The 26,049-nt window shown below is 42.9% G+C and overlaps 1 protein-coding gene across 4 annotated transcripts in view; it reads right to left on the bottom strand.

The window, feature by feature from the left end:
- Positions 1–26,049, bottom strand: part of ncoa1 (nuclear receptor coactivator 1) — a gene marked incomplete at its 5' end in the record, with an annotated part of 98,754 nt that overhangs the window by 8,040 nt on the left and 64,665 nt on the right. For 3 of the 4 annotated variants that reach the window (XM_082504907.1, XM_082504906.1, XM_082504905.1), the window contains 15 exons: positions 524–713; positions 823–985; positions 2,263–2,683; positions 4,531–4,632; positions 8,034–8,348; positions 10,062–10,230; positions 10,316–10,430; positions 11,129–11,305; positions 12,929–13,277; positions 14,070–14,279; positions 18,651–19,641; positions 20,804–20,951; positions 21,660–21,800; positions 22,467–22,559; positions 25,177–25,356. In XM_082504907.1, coding sequence (XP_082361033.1) covers positions 524–713; positions 823–985; positions 2,263–2,683; positions 4,531–4,632; positions 8,034–8,348; positions 10,062–10,230; positions 10,316–10,430; positions 11,129–11,305; positions 12,929–13,277; positions 14,070–14,279; positions 18,651–19,641; positions 20,804–20,951; positions 21,660–21,800; positions 22,467–22,559; positions 25,177–25,356 — 3,764 coding nt within the window. The remainder of the gene's footprint in view (positions 1–523; positions 714–822; positions 986–2,262; positions 2,684–4,530; positions 4,633–8,033; positions 8,349–10,061; positions 10,231–10,315; positions 10,431–11,128; positions 11,306–12,928; positions 13,278–14,069; positions 14,280–18,650; positions 19,642–20,803; positions 20,952–21,659; positions 21,801–22,466; positions 22,560–25,176; positions 25,357–26,049) is intronic. The other variant, XM_082504908.1, reaches the window with a different exon arrangement.

The raw sequence follows: 26,049 nt of genomic DNA, 5'->3' as shown, positions 1-26,049 counted from the left end.
TGTCAATCATTTTGACAGATTTGAACAGCAATGTTTGATGCAAGGGCTGTTTTGTTGCTTATTCACTACTTTGCATTGTTTATTATGCCATTTGTTGAGGCTACAAGGTGTTTTTTTTTTTTAATTATTAAAAAAAATAAAGAGGTGGTTTGTAACTTAGCAACAAGGAAGCCTCTGTAAAGGTTGGAGCCTGCACAATTAACCTAATAAGAACAAGAAAGAAACGGTGCATTTGCTGAACCTTTTTAACCTCACTAAACATTTTCAGGAGCACACGATGCAATCCAAAAAAAAAAAAAAAAAAAGCAATTTAACTTGGGGCGTAAATGGAGACTGGAAGGAGAACTCTGCATCCTATGAGCATACTCTAAAGTAAAGCCACAAACTGAAACTAAGACAAAGCAAATGCAACTGGGGTGTATATCCCGATGCAAAGTAAAACAGGAAATGAAGCAGTGAAAGGTGGTCATTGGGACATGAAACTATCACAGCTGTCCAAGCTGGCAGGTTCAAAGTCACTGACCTGCTGGTCGCTGCACACTGAACCAACGTTGCTGAGGTTACTGTTGCTCATGCCAACTGACTGCCCAATGGGAGGTAATGAGCTGACGCCACTCGAGCCCCCGGCCATGGAAACGGTGATGCTCATGTTGTTATAAACCCCCTGCTGGCCAAACGGCTGCCCTGCGCTCTGTCCTGACTGACTGAACAGGCTGCAGCACAGAAAACAGTCAGAGAGGAGTTAAAACCGGCCTCACAGATTTCATTTATTAATGTTTGCAAATGTCTTTGTTCCTTATAAACTGTATGCATGCTCCTAACCTGCCCACGCTTGTTGGTTGCCAGCCTTTCATGTCGGGTGACTGGTAGCCAGTAGATGAGTTTTGCTGAAGTAGAGGACTCTGGGAGGTGGAGTTCTGAGGTGATAAAAGTGGGCTGGAGGGGCTCATCTCAGGAGCAAACGGTGGGTCTTGCTGGACCACAGCTGTAACAAAGAAAACATGGATGTTTCAAAGATGTGAAATCATAATAAATTTATGTAGGTGAATCAATTTTTAAAAGGTTTTAATGTTCTTAGGCACAAAATCAAATTCACCAACCAACAAAGAGGGTGGCAACACCTTCCGAACAGAAATGCAGACACAATCATGTGCTTAGAGCTAAATGCACAACAAAGAGCCTCTATCCAGTCACTCAATATGGAAGAGCAGCATTTCTACTCTCAGATTACTGAGGTCATCAACCTACTCCTAAGAACGAGCCCAGACACTTTTGGAGGAAGCTCATTCCTGCTGGCTGAATCTACAATTGTTGTTACCAGCACCTTCAGCTCCACCTCTTTATTCATCACAACAGATCAGTTTAGTATCCACACCAATTTTTCCTCCAATTTGTGAACAAGGTTTAAATATGTCCTCTTCAAGGAAACTTCAAATGGGGATGAATCACCGCCTTAATATGGTGAAAGGGTTTAATCCTACACCCTTGCGCTTGGTCAGGTCTTAACAGGCAAACTGGTCCAGGGTAAGGAGTGAGGGTGGAGTGTATGTTGGAAAAGACAAGAAGAACCCTGTGACCTGTCCGAGGCTACGCACACAGAGGGAGGGGGTCACCAAAGATAACCTTGAAGTCTTGCTTTTTTCGTTTGTTTGTTTGTTTTACCAGTAAGGGCCCAGCCAGTGTTAGCCTGAAAAAGCCACATGGGGCAGCGCTCCTGCAGAACTCCAGAAGGAGCTTCAAGGATCCGGTGGTTTGCAGACTGAAGTCGAAGTTGGAAGCCTTGGAAGTCTGATTCCCAGCTGGCTTTAGGGACTTGCACCTCTAAGTCTGTCAAAACTGTTGAGTGTAAAGCTTCATTATAATTGGTGTTAACCAATGGTAAACTAATAGTCAATTTAACCTCACTGTTGAACAATGGCATTATAAGTTAATTTTACCAATCAGTAGTAAAACAATCATTTATTTTTCATGTCAGTTTGTGTGATAAAAATATTTGTTTAACAATTCCCTTCATGGTCCTACTTCTAATTGCATTTAATGCAGACCACATCCTATTTCCTAAAGCTACCCCAGGTGCCTTGACCTAAACAGAAGTCATCCCCCTCCCCAAAAAAAACAAAACAAAGCAGAACAAACAAAAACCAGGTTCACACCAACATCTCTTCACTTGTCTCCACCTGTATTAATTACAAAAAGTTTTGATATTTTAAAGTGAGCCTGTCGTGGTTTAGTATTTTGGTTATTTTGCTCCCGTGAACTCACCGGACCCTCCAAACTGCTGAAACAGGCCTTGCTGCAATGAGGAGTTGACGGTGCTGTTGAACTGGCCCTGCACGCCACCCATCAACGTCTGGTTGTTCAGGGGAACTCTGCCGGGCAGCTTGTTGTCCAGAGGGCCCGCGGTAATGGGGCTGAAGTGACTTGGTGAGGTAGGAGGGTTTCCCGCCATCAGGTTGTACCCTGGTGGGAAGTTGAACTGCTGTTGCTGCTGTTGTTGAGTCGTTGTGGGGGGAGCTTTGGGGACCCTAGCAGTCCCAATGGGCCCCACGGCTCCAGTGGGAGTGCCTGCTATGTTCTGTCTCATCAGCATGACCTTCTGCTGGAATAGCTGGCGTTGGCGATGCTGGATGCTGTAGAGTTCCCGCTGACGCTGAGCCAGCATCTGGGCATTCAGCGGAGGCTGCTGAGAGGGAGTAAAAGAGCCTGTTACAGAGAACTTATTGCCCATGTTCAACCTAAATATGATAGTTAATCTTATTATCCTGAGCTGCTTTGTACAGGCTTAAGAAAGAAAATTCACCCAATTTAAAGACCAGCATAATAACCATAGCACAGAAAAAAAGCAAGTTATTAATATGATTTGAAGAAGACTGGCAGTCCTAATTTTCTTAATTTCAATCAGCTCCTGGTAGGGTTCAAAGATCTTATGTGGCTGGCACTGGCACAAAAAGCCAATACGAGACCGAAATTAAAGCCTGCATTAGGACACTTAGGCTACGTTCACACTGCAGGTCTTAATGCTCAATTCCGATTTTTTGATCAAATCCGATTTTTTTGTCTGCTCGTTCACACTACAAATAAAATGCGACAGCAAACGCGCTCTAGTGTGAACGCTCAAAGCGGCCCGCATGCGCAAAAGAAGACGTCACACACAACGCGCTCTGTTTAGACCCAGAGCAAACAATATTGTTTGACTGATGGCCCTTAATATAAAGACTTTGGACTTCATGTTTCCCAATTTTTGCTTTAAGTTATTTTGTTATTTACATAATAATGTAGATAACCTAATGATGATCCTTATTGCTGTTTTAGAGGAGCGGTGCTTCAAAGGATAGTTGCAGATTTCTGTCAGAATCTGCAGATTATACAGTACAAATAAAATGTTCACGTTTCTCCAACGTTGTCTTCCCAACAGTTTCACCGGATGGCCAGGAAGCGTTCGCGATGTCTTCTCGGGCGCTGATAATTGGCGTCTGTCTTGTGTCAGTGACGTAAAAGACGGATTTAATGCGACACGACCATTCAAACAGCAGTCGCTTTCTGAAACATCGGATATGTATCGGATTCAGTACCACATACGAAAGTGACCCAGATCGGATTTGAAAATATCAGATTTGTTCCGTTCACACTGTCATAGCGTGATCGGATATGGGTCGCATAGGGTAAAAAAAAAATCGGATTTGATGCGCTTTCGCCTGCAGTGTGAACGTAGCCTTACATTCTTTTGGAGTCTCACCTGACCCCCCAAAAATCAGCTAATTATTTTGTATGATAACTTTTGTTTATTAAATAAAGTAATGCATAATTTTACCTTCACACTGTAAATATTTTCAGAGTTACAGAGGTGCGTGGAAATTCGGTGTTTTTAGTTTGCCCTTTCTTGGGCCCTCGTATCCTCGTTAAGTGCAGGAACATGAAATCTCCGGTGTGGAAAATTTAAGCTCTATTAAAAAACTGCAACCAAATTCATTTGTACCGATTGCGAGTATCTAAATCCAAAATGTTGGTGCGAAAGATACTTTTCATTTGCTTTCAAGTTTTCTCCAGTCAGGTTTTCAGAAACGGTCGAACATCCAGGGTACCCAGGCCCGTTTCGATCACTTTATATCACAGACATTAGACTGATGGAGTTTTACAGCAAACTATGATATATCTCATGATACTGATGATGAAAGTAGGTTACAGAAAAAAAACTCATGAACAAAAAGGTGTTGGGTTTACACTGTGAGATTTAGAGCCGGTATAAAACATATATGATTGCCATTTTTAACAAGAGCTTAAACAAAGCAACAAAGAATACTGTGAACTTGTTAAATTAATGGACAGAAATGCACATTATGCTTAACTGGCATGTGCAGTATATAAACAGACACACAGTTATTCATTTCTATGGCTTGAATTTCAGCACCAATATTGATTATTATCACTTTTTTTTATCTGAAAAAAATCTATAGTTAAATCCACAAAGTTCAGCCTGCTAACAAAAGCAGGGTGGTGAGTAGACAAACGCTCTCTACCACCGTGACTCACTTGCGAGGGCATTTGAGGTTGTTGCACCCCCTGACGAATCCCCATGTTCACATGCTGGGCTCCTCCTGGAAACTGATTCATCCCTGCCAGCCTGTTCTGGAGCTGCAGCAAAGAGAAAATCCCAATGAGCAGAGGTCAGACAGGTTGGACTAGACCAGAGACACGATAAGAGCAATAACAGAGAAGAAGAAATTAAATCAGAGACAAAGAAAATAACACTATTGGACAGTGTGGAGACAGAAGAGAAGAGCAGCGGGGAGAAAGAGGAGTCGAGCACTAGAGATGAGAGAGGAGAAAAAAAAGGTAAAGGGACATCGTTTTATCTCAGCTGCCTGTTATGCCTTGTCGTGGTTTCTCATAACATGGTCACAGTTTCAATAATATTTCATCTGAGTTTGAAGCTTTAAATGGAAGGTGACCTTAAAGAGACAGGAGCTAAAATGACTTATTTCAGACAGTGGAATGATCTACAGGGAGTGCAGAATTATTAGGCAAATGAGTATTTTGTCCACATCATCCTCTTCATGCATGTTGTCTTACTCCAAGCTGTATAGGCTCGAAAGCCTACTACCAATTAAGCATATTAGGTGATGTGCATCTCTGTAATGAGAAGGGGTGTGGTCTAATGACATCAACACCCTGTATCAGGTGTGCATAATTATTAGGCAACGTCCTTTCCTTTGGCAAAATGGGTCAAAAGAAGGACTTGACAGGCTCAGAAAAGTCAAAAATAGTGAGATATCTTGCAGAGGGATGCAGCGTGATCATCGAACAATCAAGCGTTTCATTCAAAATAGTCAACAGGGTCGCAAGAAGCGTGTGGAAAAACCAAGGTGCCAAATAACTGCCCATGAACTGAGAAAAGTCAAGCGTGCAGCTGCCAAGATGCCACTTGCCACCAGTTTGGCCATATTTCAGAGCTGCAACAACATCACTGGAGTGCCCAAAAGCACAAGGTGTGCAATACTCAGAGACATGGCCAAGGTAAGAAAGGCTGAAAGACGACCACCACTGAACAAGACACACAAGCTGAAACGTCAAGACTGGGCCAAGAAATATCTCAAGACTGGTTTTTCTAAGGTTTTATGGACTGATGAAATGAGAGTGAGTCTTGATGGGCCAGATGGATGGGCCCATGGCTGGATTGGTAAAGGGCAGAGAGCTCCAGTCCGACTCAGACGCCAGCAAGGTGGAGGTGGAGTACTGGTTTGGGCTGGTATCATCAAAGATGAGCTTGTGGGGCCTTTTCGGGTTGAGGATGGAGTCAAGCTCAACTCCCAGTCCTACTGCCAGTTTCTGGAAGACGCCTTCTTCAAGCAGTGGTACAGGAAGAAGTCTGCATCCTTCAAGAAAAACATGATTTTCATGCAGGACAATGCTCCATCATAGGGCTGCTCAATTAATCGAATTTTAATCACGATTACGATCTGGGCTTTCAACGATCATTAAAAATGACTGAGCCGATTATTAGCCCCTCCCTCATTTATCCGCGACACCTTAAAGGCCGGTCCGTGAAAATATTGTCGGGCATAAACCTGTCCGTGGCGCAAAAAAGGTTGGAGACCGCTGATTAAGAGGACCCGAGGGAAGCTCGGAAAGCTAAGCAGAAGTTATTTGGAGAGTGACTGCCGTTGGTTGAAAAGAGAGTTTAAAAAAAAAAAAACTTCAGTGGTGTTGCACACTATTTTATATTATTTTTTTAAAGTCATTGTTAACCCTTTAAAGCCGGTCAGAGCAGCACGCTCCGTGTTGTGTAACTATTGTTAAATCCCTGTAGAACCTGAACCGTGTAAGCTAGCGCAATAATTTGTTTTGCATATGAAACCGGAGGAGTTGTACTTACATCTGATGCCATCAGCTTGTCCTCGGTCACGGTTTCGTTCCACATATAGCTTTGCAAAAATTGCATAAAAAGCGCTTGCAGGAACAAAAACATAATATTCCAGAAACACGCTTTGCCGTTCCTGTCAGCTGTTCGTAACACTTCCCACAGTGAAATGATGCACATGCTGTTTTCTTTGCAAATTTGCATCATAGGATTGTTTTTTGTTTTTCCTGCAGTATATAAAAATTGCTGTATCTCCAAAATAAAACTATGAAGACACTCAAAATAAATTTCCTGTTGTTGTAAACTATTTTTTGCAACTTTATTGTATTTAAAGTTTTGAGGGATAAACCTCTTAAATTTCTCCAAGTAGAAATATATGTAAACAAAACAAAAGCGATTTTCAATTTTTTTTGTAGTTTATTGCACTTTTTTGCAATTTATGTAATTACTATGGACTTAATGCATACATATTATTAAAATATGGGCTATAACAGTTGTATTGATGTAGCAACTTGAAATGCTCCCACAAATGGCACTACAGCATGTAAAAAAAAATAATATAAGCTCTGGTGGACTTGGTTCTATAGTAGGTCTTAAAGGGTTAAATAAATATCGTCAAATAATCGTGATCTCAATTTCAGTGAAAATAATCGTGATTATCATTTTTGCCATAATCGAGCAGCCCTACTCCATCACACGCGTCCAAGTACTCCACAGCGTGGCTGGCAAGAAAGGGTATAAAAGAAGAAAAACTAATGACATGGTCTCCTTGTTTACCTGATCTGAACCCCATTGAGAACCTGTGGTCCATCATCAAATGTGAGATTTACAAGGAGGGAAAACAGTACACCTCTCTGAACAGTGTCTGGGAGGCTGTGGTTGCTGCTGCACGCAATGTTGATGGTGAACAGATCAAAACACTGACAGAATCCATGGATGGCAGGCTTTTAAGTGTCCTTGCAAAGAAAGGTGGCTATATTGGTCGCTGATTTGTTTTTGTTTTGTTTTTGAATGTCAGAAATGTATATTTGTGAATGTGGAGATGTTATATTGGTTTCACTGGTAAAAATAAATAATTGAAATGGGTATATATTTGTTTTTTGTTACGTTGCCTAATAATTATGCACAGTAATAGTCACCTGCACACACAGATATCCCCCTAAAATAGCTAAAACTAAAAACAAACTAAAAACTACTTCCAAAAACATTCAACTCCAGGCCTGAAGGGCCGGTGTCCTGCAGGTTTTAGATATCCTCCTGGGTCAACACACCTGTATCAAATGATTAGTTCATTACCAGGCCTCTGGAGAACTTCAAGACATGTTGAGGAGGTAACTTAGTCATTTAAATAAGCAGTGTTGGATCAAGGACACATCTAATCCCTGCAGGACACCGGCCCTTGAGGCCTGGAGTTCTCCCAGCCCTGATCCAGGGCCTGCACAGAGGCCCATTATAAGATAACTATTTGGAACTGTTAACCATGTAAAGCTAATTTTAATAAAATTATGGAGCTGGGAATTAGCATAACAGGTCAATAAAATTCTGTGAATAAATTACACCTAAACAAAGTTCACAGTAGTTACTTAAAATGTTAGAGGCAGAAGAAAAAGAGGCGACATCATTTACAGGTTAATGAGCTGAATACACACCGGACAAACTGACTCTGTGTCCTTACCTGCTGTGGGCCTTGTAGTCTCTGCTGCAGCTGCAGGCGCAGTTGGTTCGGTGGCAGCCTGACCGGATTGCCCATCCCCTGTGGTCTGGTCATGCCTGGCCTCAGTCCCATGCCCGTCCCACCGGGGAAGGCCCCTCGAGGGGCTCCGAACCCCAGACCCTGCGCCCCCACCGTGCCCAGCTCTGGAGGAAAAGGAGCTTGTGGAGCTGGTGTGAATTGGGAAGGGTAGGTGGGGAGTTTAGGGTCTATGGAAACTGGGGTGGCAGTGGGTTGCTGGGGTGGAAAATTTTGAGGTAAAGGGTCAAAGCAGCCACCCTACGAAGAGGGAAATAAAACAGGAAAAGGAAATCATTATGACGATGTTGTCTCGTAACCACCACAAAGTGTCCTTCAGTAAGATGGGGTAGGATTTTTCCAGTACTTTCTAGTCAAGTTGCTTTTTAAGTAATATGTTAGTATATCTATTTGGTCATTTAGAAGAGAAAATAAACATTCTGGAAAGTGAGAGCAATAACATACAAGATAATTATTGGACCTGGAGTTACTTGAGACCTGAAGTCTGAAATCTAACCATCTGGTCCCTTTATCACAACCCAGACTTATTGTTTATATCATAAAGGCCTTTGCAACAGTTTCACACCATGGTGGTGCTGCGGTTAGCTCTGCTGTCTCACAGAAAGAACGTCTCAAATGTCCGGGGCAACTGGGTTTCCACAGTGTAGTGATATATAAACAAAGCACTATAAGAATCTCTACTCCCAGGCAAAAAACAATGAAACAGCACTATTATTTACACGTAGATACTCATAAAAGTATTCAATTTTATACACTAACTAAAATGCAAAAACGTTAATAAAACCAAAGTGGACCAAATGAAGTCTTTAAGGCACATTAAGTCAGCAATGTAGTTATTAAAGGTGAAGCAGAGACAGAAGCAACTGCAAAGCTACACTTTCAAAAGACTTTGGCATCACAGCAGTCACCAAACAGACGCAGAAGTATGATGTAAACAAACCAAAGTTCTTGTAGACAGTTTATCTGGAACACCAGTCCGCATTAATGCTAGCATTAAGTAAATGAATGGCTATGACTAAAGACAAACTTAGCTCAACCCTTGGACCACATGATACGATCACAGTTACATGATGACAGAGGACTCCAAAGCCACACTTTGTTCCTCATTGTTTACTTCACTGTTCAACTGCCAGTACTGCTGCTGTTATCGCCTCGCTCCAGGTACAGCTTGCACGTCAGTCCATTACACAAAAATCAATCTACACATGTCATTTCCACAGCGTACACCTATAGTCACTTGCACTTACAGAGCAATTACTTTCTATCAGCGATTTGGCTCCGCCCAAAAAAACACATCATCACCTGTTTTCCTGGTTTGGAAAAGCAAGTCTGACATCGAACCATAATCATTTTCAGCCATTGAAACAACGTCGCTGCCACAGCGATGTTGATGTTTTTGAAACACTGAAATATTTTAATTCCATTTAAATCGTATCTGATGTGTTACCTGAGTGTTACAAAGAACTGAAAGAAGCATAAAAGCCAGAGATCGCCTGTGATTATTTGGCAGATTATTTGCTTTTAAACAAGCCAAAATAAACTAAACGACTGCGGTTAGAAGAGTTGAACAGAAGTAAAGGTAAACATTATAAACTAATTGAATCACCTTGTGTTTTTCTTGAATGCCGTCCAGGAGTTTTATTTATATTTCTTGTGCCAAATCCTTGTGGATGGCACAAAAAAACAGATCAGAGGCCAGCAGAGGCTGCCAGCGCTTCAGCTGAGCAACTGTTTTGAATGTTTTGATTAATTATAGCAACATCGTAAAATTAATGATCATGCACTGGTCTTAAAATTAATCTTGTAAAGCCTTTGCAGGGCTTAAAGTCCAGTCTGCTGGTCAAAGTGTCCAACAGCAAAAGCTAAAGTGCTTTGTTAATATGTTTGTAGTATAAAAGCACTCAGAGTTCAGTAAGCCTTTCCACTGTCTTACAAGCTTTATGACCTACTCACCTGTATCAGTTTGTCGATACCCAGGGCTTTGTCAAGCTCAGCCAGTTCGCTTTCATCTGTCCCACTGAGGAAGTTAACCAGCTGCTCTAATAGAGCCTTCTCATCGTTCCGGGCTTCAGGTGTGGTTGGAGGGCCAAGCACTTCATCCAGCGTACAGGGCACACACTGCCTGCTCAAAAAGACAAAACACCGTCTTTCCCACGCTCCTCTCTGGGCTGTGAAGAAGCAGCTTAGACTTATAAAATCAGACTTACTCTTGTGGTGATGCCAAAGGAGCCTGCAAAGGAGTTCCCAGACCATCAAATGTCAGGGTGTCAGCCAGAGCCAGAGGCTGAAACTGGGAATCACCCGCATCCATCTTGGTTTGACCTGAAAGGGAAATTCATACACTAAGGCTTGTGGAAGAAAAATGTTTATGAACAACAGCATGCATCTTTAGGTTTAAAGTGCTCTGTGCAACTTTTTTCATATATTAGATGCCTTCTACTTCCCTTTGTTCAAACAAACAAACAAACAAACAAACACACTTTCTACTTCCACCATCAACAGGTAACAAGATATATATGGAAGTTACATACTTCATTTAATCTTGGTAAAATCTTTACCACGCAGCCATGACGTAGCATTATATTGCCCCCTTCTCAAGTAGAGTGAAAAAATTGATCATATATAAATTTCTATCTATCTATCTATCTATCTATCTATCTATGGCCTGATTTATATGTCAGGCCCATGATAGTTTGGAATCTGGCCTTCTCGTTAAATTTGTTACCGTCTGGTTGTAGCTGTGGACTGTGCAGTTCATCCACATGCTAAACCAAAAAGACTGACTTTCAATCACTTACACAGCTGCTACAAGCTACACTGTTTGCTAACACAGAAAGCAAGAAAGACAGTTGATGCTCAGCAATTTCAACTGAGATGGGAAGCCTGCAGAGTGGCATAGTCCAATTATAATTTATGCTGTCATTACAAAGTTTGTTGTTTCACTAAATTTCTTTTTAATAGCAGAATTTAGTTCTGACTACACAGGGTAACCAAACTGTGGCTGCAGTACACTTATTTACCAGTGGTTGAGGTGAAAGGGTTCATAACTTCGGCCTCTGGAAATGGACTGCTGTCTATGGGGGTCTGGAAGGGGTCTCCTTGTCCCGGTTGTTGGCTTGGAGTGGCGGGATTGCAGAACTCAAATGAAGACTGACTCTGAAGGCTGCAGCCAGAGGGCGGTCTGCCATCACTGAGCCCTGCAACACAAACACAAGGACACTGCGAAAATCACTTGAAGTATTTCATGAGGAAAGAAATACTTTATGTATCCCATAATATAAAATACTAATAATATCTGGCAGATATATTTTATTCTAGGAGGTGATATCATGTGCTATGAAATATTTCCAACATCTGTCGCTGTGGGAGATGAGCTCAAACGTGCTGCGCTGCCTGTCCAGTTAGCCGTGCAGAGGGTTGTCAGGACTAATAACGATGGATAACAGTTTGCTCAGTGACCACCTCTCCACCACAGCCTTGAAAGTATCCAACTTTCAGCCAATCACTGATCATTTTATTCAGTCAGTGTCACCAGATCAGACCACAGCCCAATTACAGTGTGTTCGCTATATGTGAGTGAAAGAAAATCTCCAACATTTTGCTGCACTCAGTGCGGATCTCAGCTTCCCTAGGAAACAGAGCCTGCTCATCCCCAAATTTGAATATAGCCTCTATGTTGGTCTTCCAGTTCAGTCTGGACTATCGTTGTATACACCTCCACCACATGAACATCCTGAGTGTGCAGCCACCTCTTTCCTTCTGAAGTTCATCCCCATCTCTCTGATCTTATTCACATTCAGAAGCAGACCAATCCACAAACTCATCCACTAGTGCTCTATACTCCTCCTCCTGCCCATCACTAATGCATCCAACCATGCAGACCCGGAGTTGTACTGAAAGCCTAGCTATGACAAAATGCATCCATTTATTTTCAAGCAATTTTGGGAGATTTGTCCTTTGACATGCAGGACAAAGAAGGACGTAATCCACTTCAGACATGCTCTTGCTACTGGAAAATGAATATATCCAGTAGGAAGAGAAAGGTAACCAATCTTAATGTGACAAGCATTATACAGTTAAAAATGTAAAAAAAAAAAAAAAATCCAAGCTTGGTAAAGAAGTGTGAGATACTCTTTTGAGATACAAGAGTAAGTACTGTTTGACTCTTTAGCCATTGTGGTTCTCTTTTCTAATGTTTTATAAATTTTGCTTACAGCTTTCTGTTCCTCATGACATTTTCTATCCATGTCAAAAGCAATTAGACTCTTGACTATTCAAATTGAGCTTCTGTCTGAATTAGGTAAGCACACTGCCAGGATAGAGCATGCAGCACACTGAATGTGTGACAACCCACTTGCTATTGGTAAATCAACTGAACTATTTGCTGTGCTATTCCCGCTTTGACACAATTCAACAGCATATGGAATTCATATTTGGGATTTGGAAGATTAAAGACCAGCTACTGTCCGATCCTTTTTCTCCTGTCAGGTGATATTTAGAAAGATTCACGTGTGAAAACAGCTGAGGAAACCTTTAGACGTTTTCTCTGCAGTGTGACAAGAAGTAGAGTAAGAGTTTGGTTACATGGCTCCTGGAAGCCACTAGAGGGCATTAAGAATATAAAAATGCCGGTGAATGAACTCTGGATCATACCATTACTACTACCATCAATACAATAATAACAATAACAATTATTTTGAATCCAATCAATTTAAATACTATCCAATAACGCTTAAAGAACAAAATTAGTAACTATTATAACAAACAATCTGATATTTGAATGAAATCAAGGATTTATTCATCACGAGCTGAAACAGTACCTCTGTTAGGAGTGCCAGGAGGCTCTCTCTTCACATTTACATTGCGGGGAGTGCTGGCCTCGCCGGGTTGGAGCTGAGTGGGTGACTGCAGTTTGAGCTGGGGGGAAGGGGAGTGAAGCTGAGGCGATGGGGACTGCAACTGTGGGAGGGACTGAGGCTGAGACAGGGGTGACTGGAGCTGAGGCACAGGGGACTGGAGCGTAGCTGGGGGCTGGGGACCCGGAGACTGAAGTTGAGGGCCTCCTCCGGGGTTTGGTGTATCCTCACTGCCCTGTTTGGCCCCAGCTGGGCCTCTGAAGCCAGGCAGCATCTGGGAGAGAGGGTCCATATCAACAGATACACTAGAAATCTACAGGCAAGAAACAAATGAAAAAGAAATGCAAATAAAAGGTGTTAAAAATAAAGTATTAAAAGATAATTGGGGAAAAAGGGGGAAGTGGGCGTTGGGAAAACTTCAAAGACTACAGCTGGTAGCTGAACCCACAGTGGAGACAAAGTCCAAGAAAATAAACATGCAACTCTGTTTACAACGGCTGTCCTGCAACTGGCAACACAGGATCAAAGCTCAGAGGAAAATTTCGAGGCTTGACTGAGAAAGATCCTTTTTAACGCCGTGTCACGCAAGCATGATTGAAAATAAGTCCTCGTTTAGGGTGGGAAGATTAACATTACTGGGTCATTACAGTTGCGCGTTATGACTGTCTGATTGGTCGAAGCTGGACAGAGTTCATCAGCGTCTGTTGCTTTTGACACTTGGATCACTTACCGATCAGTTTAGGTTGTTGAAAGGTGTTTTCTGTAATCTGGGTTAATCTGACTGGTATTTTCTGTTTTGGCTATAGGGACCACAAAATACACCTCGTATCAGCAGACGAGTAAAATCCCTATTTTTCTTACTTTTACCAGTTCATTAGTTTTACTTCCTAAACCTGGCTGCTCTAATGGCGTTTTACCTCATTATTTTCTGTCGCAGTCTCATTTTAAAGCGTTATTTTATTGGTCTGATGATGCAGTGGCGATCTGAAACAAGTTCTCATTAAGCTGTAGTTGAAATCCCACTCTGAAGGCCTTCTGTTTTATTACTTTACACAAATGTTAAATGCCCAATTTTCAAAAATTAACACAATATCAACAGCTGTACCATGGAGTCTCGGCTGTCTTTGCGGCTGTCTCTGCGGTTTTCTCCGACAGGGCTCGATTTGGGGCTGGACACTCCTCCAAGTTTGGTTGCACCTCCTGCGCCAACCGTTGACCCTGTACAGGTCACTCCCTCCCCACCAGCTTTCTTCTCTACCTTAATTCTCACTGTCTGAAGGCTCAGAGCAGATGGAGGTGGCAGGTCGTCCAAGTCCTTCAAAAACAAAAAGGTTTCAGCCAGGTGCCAAACATCAGGAAGTCAAATACAATGTAGTATACAGTAAAGAATAAATGTTCATCATAAATTAACGGACTTAAGCACTGCTTGCATTTACCTGAAATTTAAATATACGAAAATGTAATAATACAGAGAACCCTAAATGTAAGGTTTGAATATTAATGATATCAAAATATGAGCTAATTATTATGTTTAATTTTCACCTTTTCATAGAGTGACTGCATCCGAACACATAGTTTACAGAAGAATGTATGTTTGTATGGGATATTAAAGACCATCTTAAATTATAATATATTTGACTTTTAAAATTAAAACAATCCAACCATTAAAAAAGACCAAATAGTATATTAGTATATTTTTATACTGCATTGTGTTTCCTTTAAATTTTATTCCAGAAAAAGAAGCTAAAGTTCTCTTTCATAGCATTCGTTTGTGTCCACTATGGGAACGCCTCCTGCGTGACCTCATCAGAAGCTCAAATACCATTACGCCAGCCCTTACAGCAAAAAGATTTTTGCCTGGGATACACACCCCGTGTGTGCGGCATGCCTGGGCTTATCTCACGCTCAGGCTGCCTTGACACCCGCACGAGACTGTATCCACTGCGCGGCTTTCCCACGCAAACTACTCCGCCGCATGCTAGCTCGCCAGGCTAACCTGTCGGGTGGCGACCCTTTGCTGTGTGAGGCTGCTGCGGTGCCCGATGATTTGGCCGCAACGCCAGGGCCGAGCTGGGTAGAGGCAGACCCTCAGCCCATCGCGACCGCTTTCCCGTCGCTGGAGGCACACGGAGATCGTGAGTTTTTCCCCGATGCTGGAGTCACCTGGGGAGATGCCAACGAGGACGGAGATGAGTCGGCTGATTCAGAGCTCCTGCTGTCTGACGATGGCGAGGAGGAAGATTCCAACCTCCTTGGCTAGCATCAGCTGGGCTGCAAAGCCCTTGGCTACCGGCGAGGTTGAAAAACCGACACCGCCGTCTCCCCTGGATCTCGACATGCAGGACATGTGCAAGCGCGCAGCCGCTAGGCTCAACATCCCGTGGCCCGCCATACAAACAGAGGATGTAAAGTCTCGTTTTGACGGCGAGCCCACCCGCTCAGCGCTGGGTGGGCTCGCAGGGACTGGACCCTCACCGAGACGGCCACCGTCGCGTGAGAGTCTCTGCAGACTGTTCACTCGCTCTCCGCGAGTGGAAGAGGCCAGGTTTCTTGTCTCAGGGCGTTGCCATGGGGGCAGTTTCAGCCAGGAAGGCGATTTCCACAGATGCCCCTCTTTCGGGCTGGGGGGCCACCCACGAGGGCAGAACAGTGAATGGGGCCCTCACATGCGCTCCACCCACATAAACTGTCTGGAACTGCTGGCGGTTCACCTGTCGCTAAAACACTTTCTCCCTTGGCTGAGAGGTCATCATGTTTTAGTGAGGTCGGACAATTCCACCGTTGTGGCCTACATCAACAGACAGGGGGTCTGGGGTCCCCCAAGTTACACACACTAGCACACAGACTGATAGTCTGGAGCAGTGTCCACCTGCTGTCACTGAGAGTAACTCACGTGCCGGGGATCTTGAACTTTGGAGCAGATCTTCTCTCCAGGGGAAACCCGCTGTATGGGGACTGGAAGCTTCACCCAGAGGTGGTGAAGCAGATCTGGCTGCGATTCGGTCAGGCGACCGTGGACGTTTATGCATCCAGTGAGAATGCTCAGTGTCCCCTGTTTTACTCGCTGCATGATCAGAGAGCTCCACTCGGGGTGGATGCTCTAGCTCACGAGTGGCCGAGAACCCTCCTCTATGCTTTTCCCCCAGTGGCCCTCATTTCTCCAACTCTGGCCAGAGTGAGGGAGAGAAGTCACTATATGATCCTGATAGCCCCGCACTGGCCAGGGAAACACTGGCTGGCCGAGATTTTTCAGCAGCTGTGCGGCCCACCTTGGCTGTTACCACTACGCAGAGACCTCCTGTCTCAGGCACAGGGGGAAATATTCCACCCCCACCCAGAGAGGCTAGCTCTGTGGGCTTGGCCCGTGAGTGGTTTAACCTGAACACGGTGGGGCTCCCTCATAGTGAATTACAGGCCACCCCTTTTCAGTGCTCTGTGGCTGTGATTCTGTCATTTCTTCAGGCCCTGATTGATAAGGGTGAAGCCTTCTCCACCATCAAGGTGTATTTGGCAGCAATTTCAGCCTGCCATATTGGTTTTGAGGGAAAGACTGTTGGCCAGCATCCCTTAATATGCCGTTTCATGAAGGGTGCACGGCGTAAATTGCCTACGTCTAGGCTGTTGGCTCCATCGTGGGACCTTCCCACAGTATTGGCTGCGCTCTCCTGTTGCCCATTTGAACCCCTGGAACAGGTTGAGTTGAAATTTCTGTCCTTGAAGACGGCTCTTTTAATTGCTTTAGCTTCTGCTAAGCGTGTGGGAGAGATACACGCTCTCTCAGTGCATCAGTCATGCATTCAGTTCTCCTCGGATAATACGAGGGTCAGTATGCAGCTCACCCTGCCTTTGTCCCAAAGGTTGTCGGCACATGTTCCCCTATAGAACTGCCGGCCTTTTGCCCACCGCATTTCTCCTCAGTGGAGCAACAGCAGCTGCATACCTTGTGTCCAGTCCGTGCTCTGCGCATTTACATGGACCGAACCCAGAGTGTCAGACAAAGTGACCAGCTGTTCGTGTCCTGGGCTAAACCACATATGGGAAAGCCTGTGTCTAAACAGCGCCTCTCCCATTGGATAGTAGGAGCAACAGCGGCTGCATACCTTGTGTCCAGTCCGTGCTCTGCGCATTTACATGGACCGAACCCAGAGTGTCAGACAAAGTGACCAGCTGTTCGTGTCCTGGGCTAAACCACATATGGGAAAGCCTGTGTCTAAACAGCGCCTCTCCCATTGGATAGTAGGAGCAATTGCCCTGGCCTATACTAGCAGGGGCCTTGAGCCCCCTGCTGGCTTACGTGCGCATTCCACTAGAGGTCTGGCGACCTCATGGGCTCTCTTTAGGGGAGTTTCTATTCAGGAGGTGTGTGCAGCTGCATGCTGGACCTCACCTCATACATTTGCTAGGTTTTACAGGTTAGATGTGACAGCACCTAACCTAGCACATTCAGTCCTCAGTGCAGGTTCTTCCCGGGTGGGGGCCTCTCCCCTGTGAAGTGCTGTTGGGGACGGTTGTCTTCTTAACAGGCATGTCTGGCAATCCGGGAGTCAGTATTTCTCCCATAGTGAGACACGAAACGAATGCTATGAAAGAGAACTTAAGGTTATGTATATAACCCCGGTTCTCTGAGTAGCATGAGTGAGTGTCTCACCAGACCGCCCTCCTTGCTATGGAAGCGAGGAAGTGGTGGGCTTGTTTTGAATGACATCTGACGCTATGTCAGCCTATTATATAGGGAGGCACTGGCCCCTCCTGACATGGGCGTCACCTAGCCAGCCTGTAAGGGCTGGCGTAATGGTATTTGAGCTTCTGATGAGGTCACGCAGGAGGCGTTCCCATAGTGAGACACTCACTCATGCTACTCAGAGAACCGGGGTTATATACATAACCTTAAGTTTCCTTTTATAGTATTTGCAATGCCCTATATTCTAGACTTCCATTGCAATAAGTGAAAATGATTAACTATTATTTCAGATGCTGTTCTGGTTCTGATTCTCATCTTTTGGGTTGAGTAGGGATGTGTTTGTAGACTGTTATTTTTTTTAGTTTTTGTTTTATGTGGCAGCAGAAAGGAAACAAATGTGAATATCAGATTAGAAATAAATACAGTATAGAAGGCAATTACTAATACTTTCAGGCTCACGTGCAGCCCTGCACTCCAATACAGCTGGAATTGTGTGGCTTTTGGATCTCTTATAGTCATAACCCTACTTAGGTAAAACTATCATAGTTTGGACCTAAAATATAAAGTATCTAATATAAAATCAGTATATATATTCTAATACTGGATCATTGTAATTGATTCCAAATTGTCTATATAATTTTTATTTTGCTGCTGTACACTGCTGGGCAGCTTTATCTAGAACAATCGTTTAGTGCAGTTGCTTGTAACTAAAGCTTTAAAATAAATGGTTTTAAGTACAAAGCGCAATATTTGTATCCAAAATGTGCTGATTTTAAGCATAAAGTAGCAAAACACAGAAGTAATATTAAATAAATAACATTATTAAATTGTACTTCATTAAGCATTTCACCAGTGGTCGTGTCCGGGCTCTCGTCCACTGTAAGATTAACAGTAATCTAATAACATAAGACTGGCAGTGGGGCACAAGGAGAACCGGTCTTCCATATGTGGTGTGGTGGGAAAGGAATTTAGAAAGAAAAAAAGCTTTGGGCTTCCATATTATACCTTTTCATCTGTACCCAGGAGAAAACGAAGCAACTGGTGGTCCTGTGGCTCTCTCGAGTCGCTCTTGGGAGGTCCTGCACCCAGCGCCGGACTGGCAGGTGGCTCCTTCTTGATCTCAACTTCAGTTTTGTTTATTCCTTCCTCACTGGTGGTGGAGGCATCATTGGGACTACTGTCCTGAAGCAGCCGGTGGAGGATCTTGTGTCTTTCAGTGAGACTGCTGTGGGAGGCAGGGCACTGAGGGGCAGGAGCAGGGTTAGGTGGATGAGGTGAGGAGGTGCAGTGGATGCTGTTGCTGTTGTTGTTAGAGTCAGCTCCTGTCCCATTGCTATCCAGGAGCTGATTGAGTCTGGGGTTACCCAGCTGTGAGGCAGAAGAAAGGGGGACTTTAACAGAGTCCTCTCCCCCTTCTTCACCTCCATCTGAGGGTTTTGTTGACGGAGGTCGAATAGAGGAGCCGGTGGGTGTACTGGCTTGTCTCTGAAGGACCGGAGAGGACAGGGAGAAAGACCCTGTTGACCCACCGCTTGCGCTACTGTTGCCATCACCACTAGACTGCTGCCTGTTGAGGCTTCCTCCACTGCTTAGAGCCCCAGCTGGGGAATGGAGGCCAGGTGTGGAGGGAGAGAAGGGGTTCCCTGGTACCCGAGGGCTCCCACCTAACCCAGGACTGGCCCGTGGCATCCTGGGCGACATAAAAGAGGTAGGGGTTGCTGTAAGTGGGCTGCTCAAAGGAGAGGGGCTGTTGACCTGCTGGGGACAATTCGTCCGATTGGGTGTCAGGTAGCCTGTCGGCGTGGCTGGATTATGTCCGTGGGAAGAGGCATTGCTGTTGTTGGTGTGAAGGCCCGCGGTGGCGAGACTTGAGCCTTGGGTTGAATTACTGCTGGGGGGGAGGGAAGGGGAGCGGGAGGGAATTTGGGCGATACCGCTGAGGGTTGGTGGAAGGCTGGGGTTAGTGTTTTCCTGAGAGCTAGCAGTGTTGTGTTCCCTGGGAAAAGAAAAAACAAAGGAAAATTAAAGATGTCAACCACATCTTTATATCACGTCCACAAACACCCCATTTTCTATCAGTGTCTGCCTTATCCAGGCTTCAAGCGTCATCCAGGCTTCTCTGTCTGCTGCTCTTTAAATTCTCCCCGTAATCAATAAAGTGAAAAAAACATTAAACATTCATTATCTCCATTACAAGCTTTAAGAATGAAAATCCATATCAGAACACTTGTCGTAGCACTTTTTGTTTGCTGATGATTAAAAAACTTCTGTTAACAATCAATAAGTCAAACTGCACCTTGCATGGAAGAGAAAACATCAAATAAAATGTAATAAAATGGCCAATCAGTACATTACTGAAATTCCCAGAGGAACCCACCCGAGGGATTAGTAAAGTTTCATCTAATCTAATTAAGACAATATCAATTAAATATGAGGAACAAAAAATTATAATAAAATAAACTAGAATAATCAATAAACTCTAGTGAGAAAAGGAAATTCTGAAGAATTCAGTTACAACAAGCCAAAACAACAACCTTACTGGGTTTCCACACTTTTCCTTGAATTCAAGCACTTTTCAAGATATCCCAGCACCTTATGGCTGTGGCAAGTTACTCTCTCAGTTCTTCGGCACATTCAATGAGTCTGCCATAAATGATCAAATTACTGTGTAAGGCGCACATTCATCTGAAAAGTATCACTGACCCATTTTACCATAAAAGCAGTTTAATTACACTTTAACGCAGCTGGTAGAACTTCAGAGAAAGTCAGAGCATTTTTAAAATCCTTGAAAATACCAGCATCATCTGCAACATCCCCCAAAAAGACCATAACTGGGAAACTAACATGCATGGGACTCTGCAGGTGCATGCTGTGCACACTTCAGTGGATGAAAATTCATTTTACTGTGAGATACCACTTGTTACTGACACAAAGTGAAGTAAATTACTATCATAACATCTACACTAAGGCTAACTTCTGAAACTGGATAATTAATTCTGACCACGGAAGTACAAAGTTTTAAAATCTTTGACCTTTTACATGTGGTTGTCAAACATCACTTTATCCACTAATAAATAAGATTAGGCTCAGTTGCAGTCATCTCCTGTGTGTGTGTGTGTGTGTGTGTGTGTGTGTGTGTGTGTGTTCAGTCACAGTACCTGTCAATAGTGTGAATGCCCATAATGAAGGGCTGTACATCAGGGTTGGGGGGGCAGCAGAACTTGCAGCGGGTCTGAGCACTAAGCGGAGTGCCATCACTCAGAGTGAAATGGTACAGCGGGCTGATTGCGGTCCCATGTGTCATCACTGTTGAGAATGAAAGAGAAATAAAGGATTTAGGCCTAAAAAGGTCATTCTGAGGCAGACATCTGTGTTATAAGACGAGGTGACAGATGATGCTCCACCTCGGCTTTAGCCTGCTGCTTAAACGTGCTTTAGATTTACCGCATCCATTTCTGATAAGCTTGAAGTCTCACAGAGGAGTTCTCTAATTCAGATACATGAACCACTTCAACTGGTTTCTTTTGATGTGGAGGAGCAGCGTCTCAGGAATGTGTCACTTTTCTGTTAGCAGCCGAGCTGAAATTAAGCCAAGTCAGTCGATGTATAACTAACTTCTGAAGTGTGACGACTTCTTTTAGTTCCTTATCTTTTAGTAAGTTAAGTGTGTAATTATTGCTTGGTAAAAAATAAATAAATAAGAATAATAATTTGCAGGGCTGCAGGAACCTTACAGACTAATCAATCAACCTCATTCATTACTGGTTACAAGCCTAGAGCGAAGTTGTCACCTCCATAAATCTACATAAACATCCTCTCTCGATGTAGGTGGATCCAAGTTAGTTTGAAAAGTTTTTAATATTTAGTATTCTACTCAGTTCACTATAGTGCCATTGACATGTTGCAGAAACTCCTGCAGCCATGACAGTGAGCGTGTCAATAATTTCTGAGAGTGGAGGCAAAAGGGGGGAGAGAGAGAGAGAAGAGAAAAAAAAATCAATAGTAGCTACTCACCCTCATGCAAAAGCTTCTTGGCGTGGGAGGGCTCTTTGCCCTGCGGCTGAAAGAAAGCATAGATACATTTCCTGACCAGGTCCTCCCATCCAGGCCTGCCTGTCGCTCGCAAAGCACTAGTTTCTATGGAGATGATCTTCCCTGGATTAAAACACCACACACACACAAACAAAAGATCAGCCTGCACCGATTTCAACAACTGCAGCAGACTTCACACTTTCAGGGTTCACACTGTTACCTTTGAGAAACGAATTTAAAAAAAAAAAAAGGAAAATCTCCGAATACTTTCTAAAATGATCTTTAAGCCTCATTGTTGCTGTAATTTTTCAAGATTTTAGGCTTTCGCCTGGGTGGGATATAAATTCATTCTAATAATACAGTAAAGCAAATTTTGTACATGTGTTTGAGTTTTAGTGACTGAACGCGAGGTAAGGGAGTGAACATACTATTGAGGGATGCAGATGAGAATTTAAAGGATGGATATATATGTTAGTATTTGGATTTTTACACTCATTTACAGCCTTTTTAAGAACACGTGAGGTATCTGCTCAATTCTTGACACCCCCCTTATTCTTCTTTGTGCTGTAAAGGTTTAGTTCCTTTAATGTCTTGAACGGGAAATGTTTAAACTGAAGAGAGTTGCTTACTAAGTCTTGTTCTGTGCTGATATATCACAGCGTGGTATGAACTGTGGTTGAATAAAATAAATGCTGACCTCACAGGCGGTGCTACAAAGGGCCCCAAAGCCTCACAGGTAAGAGTTTGAGAACCATGGGTGTAGACGATGAGATTTTTATTTCCTTTTACCTGTGGGATCCTGCTTTGTGATAAAAGACTCCGTGCTGACAGGCTGGGTTCGTGGCATCCGGCAGGCAATGCATATCAGGCAGCTCTGCAGGTCTAAAGAGGACACAAGGAGCGAGGTTTATGTAAATGTTTGTTGCAGTCAATAAAAGAAAGAAAAAATTCACAACAGCTGAAGAATGGAGGTGATATAAATGAATTTAAAGACTAAGGGATGCACAGATTCACCCCCTTTTGTGTCAAGACAACAAATTGCTGAATACTTTTAAGGTTTTTCAGGATTTCATTAAACTAGTTTTAAATGTTTATCACCTGCAAGACTGATATAACACAGAAGAGAAGATCATCAGTTATATTATTACTTAATATGGTGATAACAACTGAACACGGTTGTTATCAGCTGAAATATAATTAATAACTCTATAGCAGTAGAAATATCCATTACTTGGGAGCATACAGTCCATATTCTTATTACTTAACACGAATCGCTGTCTTTGGAAACCTTAAATACAATTTTCTTAAATACAACAGATTCTTTTTTACAGTGGATTTTGGATATTCTTGAAATATATGAAGAATTCAATCCAAAAAACAGTCTGAAAAATAGCAATAAAAGTATGAACTGTGAGACAGGAGAGCGGGGACCAAATTCCCGCCCTATACCTGCGCTGTATTATTAAAAGATATTTGTTAAATCCAAGTAGTGAATATCAAAGACCTTCAACTACACATCCTCCTTCTTGCAACCACTATTCAATTACAATAACAGCTTGCAACATTTATTGTGCTGCATTTTTTTGCCCCACAATGGTGGTCTTGTTTTGTCTTGCACCATAAATCTAGAACATCCCTCTCGTTCACAGTGCATCACACATCTCTTAAAGCCCAAACTCACTCCCCCAGTTTAGCTTAATTTAAGTCAAGATGACAGAAAGATAAACTCTGGTCAACAACAGAAGCAAAACCAGTTCAGCTGTTTGGAAACAGTTTCTTTCAAGACGTTTGGCAGCAAATACAACAAATATAAATAACACAAAAACACTTATATTTAAAAGTTCAATGAATGAACTACAAAACGGACGAAACAACAGCTTGCTGGAACACAAAAATAACATTTTCTTGCCAATTTTCTATAGAAACATGTCAAACAATGAAGTAGGAGCCACTAAACCAGATTCCACACACAAGAAGAGAGTCCTCCAATCCACAAGGCCAGCTCTTATCAAAGTGACTAAAAAGCAGACAGAACAAACAGCCCAATGAGTCTGCAATGCAGGAAAAAAGAAAAATCACACAGTTCATCAAGGCTACTGCGCCAGCGGCTCCAAAGAACATTAAAAACATCACCCAACAATCTGATGGCAGTCCAATTAACCAGCGAGTGAAAGGTTTTGGTGGCAGCATCAACAGCAAAAAGTCATAAAATAACTGCAGAAGTATTTATCCATCAACAATGATCACCTTCTGTGTAAGCCAAATCCATTATTTTCTTAAATTGGATTGATTCCTGACATAGCCAAGAACATTTTCATGATTCGGGAGAAACAGATAAACAAGTTTCAATAAGCGAAAACATGCTTCCCTCACCTAAGAGAAACACTACTAATAGAGTTTTAAAAAAATAACTAATTAAAACTTCATATCTAAAACTATTCTTTGTCTTTTTTTTTTTTTTTTAACTCTGAGTGCACTGGAAACCCATAGATAGAAAGACACTCTGCTACTATAACAGCTTTACGTGATTCACAGTTTTAAAAAATCCTTATTTATCCTTTACTGGAATTTTGTGACGTTTCAGCTCCTCTTCCTTGAAGCAAGCGTTCTTCCAGTATGCTGTTCCTCCATCATCCATTCGTAAGATAAGATACATCCCTGTGTTACAGCATCCAAAACACCACCAACCTTTAATGTAACTTAAATAGATTATAAAGGTGAAGAAGCTCACTAAGAAAGGATAAATACAATAACTCATAAACTGCTGTACAAGTACATGCGTAACAGGAAATGAGGAAAGTATAATAAAGAAAAGCGTAATAAGTTTCATTTAAAGGCCGTTTCAGATTAACACAGATGTGCTAAGAAGGAAATACAAAATGCTCAAAGAACTGTGTCATAGGTGAACAATGTGGTGAGAGCCACAACTCTGTGCTGACAAGAACAGTAAAACCTCAGCCGAGGCTAAAGGCAAGGATCATGGAAAGTCATGGGAACAGCAGGAGGATATTAGGATGTTACATGTAATAATAGCAGGCCCGCTGCTGTATGTTCTATATCACATGAGCCAAAGTCAAAGCAAAATCCCACCTGGGGCAAATCTGAAGCCAGCCTGACTTCCTATATGGCTATTGAGCTGTCATGTTCAGGCCTGTAAAACAGGCTTGGTAATACTTGTAGGCATATGTGAAGAAGAAAGTGATTCTTATTCCTCTGTGCGGCCCTGAATTTGACACCCTTGTTCAGCTGTCTTATATAACAATTCCTAAACATGGAAACTGATACCAGCCAGTCTGGTGAGCAACTTCAAGATATTTTTTCTTCAAAGAATGGTGCAGAATGCACACATTGGTGCAATACCTAAATAGTCAGTTCAAACCATGATCATCGTAAGGCTATACTCTGATGAGTGCCTATTGATATTGGCTTTAAAAACTACAATCTAGTGATTCAGTGTAGGAAATGGTTCATGGCTGTGTTGTAATATGTATGTATGTACCATCTCCCTCCTCCTGCATGGTCCGTAGCTGGGACACGGTGAAACACTGCATGATCTCATACTGCTGCCGGGCCTCCAGGTTCTCCGAATCCACCTCGTCTGGTGGTCTCTTCAGCATGCGACAGTTAAAGGCGTGGCTGTTCCTGCGTCCAGCTTCTTGTGGCCACGGGACACCATTTACTACAACAAAGAGAAAGTTAAATATTGATGAGGAAAGAGAAAATAAACAAAGTCCCATCATTTCCACCACTTCATGATAAAATCTCTTTACTAAACCTGGTACAAATCACCCTCAGGAACGCCATCCTTTTTTAATTTAGCACTAGAACTAGAGATGCAAATGCTCGTCTGATTTGCACAAAGTGCAGCAAAATAAATGCTGACAGTGGGACGCTTTGATGCGTTTTGCACACATTTTAAAAATTAGACAATAGGGCATTTGCAAATCCAAATCTGCTGCACACATTTGAAAGACAAGAAAAGACTTTTGCATCTATGCATTCATTCTTTCTTACACAAATATCACTCCTTTAATGAGATTTATGGTGAAAGGACAAAAAGACATCAGCTTAGATGAGAATGTCTGATCTTAATATCAGCATCATATTTTACTCATTTACAAGTTCATAACTAAGAACTATGGAGGTTTGTTTCCGTCACACTTGTGTGAATCAAGAAGAAGATTTTGCTACTGAGGCTTTCGTGCAGAAAGACTCTTAACCCCAGCAGCTTCATACAGCACCAGGGGGTTGGGACATAATTTAATGTTGCACTCAATTAAAGCAGGGCTATCAATCTGCTATAATCCTAATTGTGAGGCACAGATGGAACAGCAGAGCTGTGCTGGCCTCTGCGCATCTCGGCACTAATCGT

This window comes from Aulonocara stuartgranti (genome assembly GCF_965226115.1).
Source record: "Aulonocara stuartgranti genome assembly, chromosome: 15".
Taxonomy (NCBI): domain Eukaryota; kingdom Metazoa; phylum Chordata; class Actinopteri; order Cichliformes; family Cichlidae; genus Aulonocara; species Aulonocara stuartgranti.
Note: the sequence above shows the minus strand (reverse complement) of the source record. Positions and strands in the feature narration are given on the sequence as shown.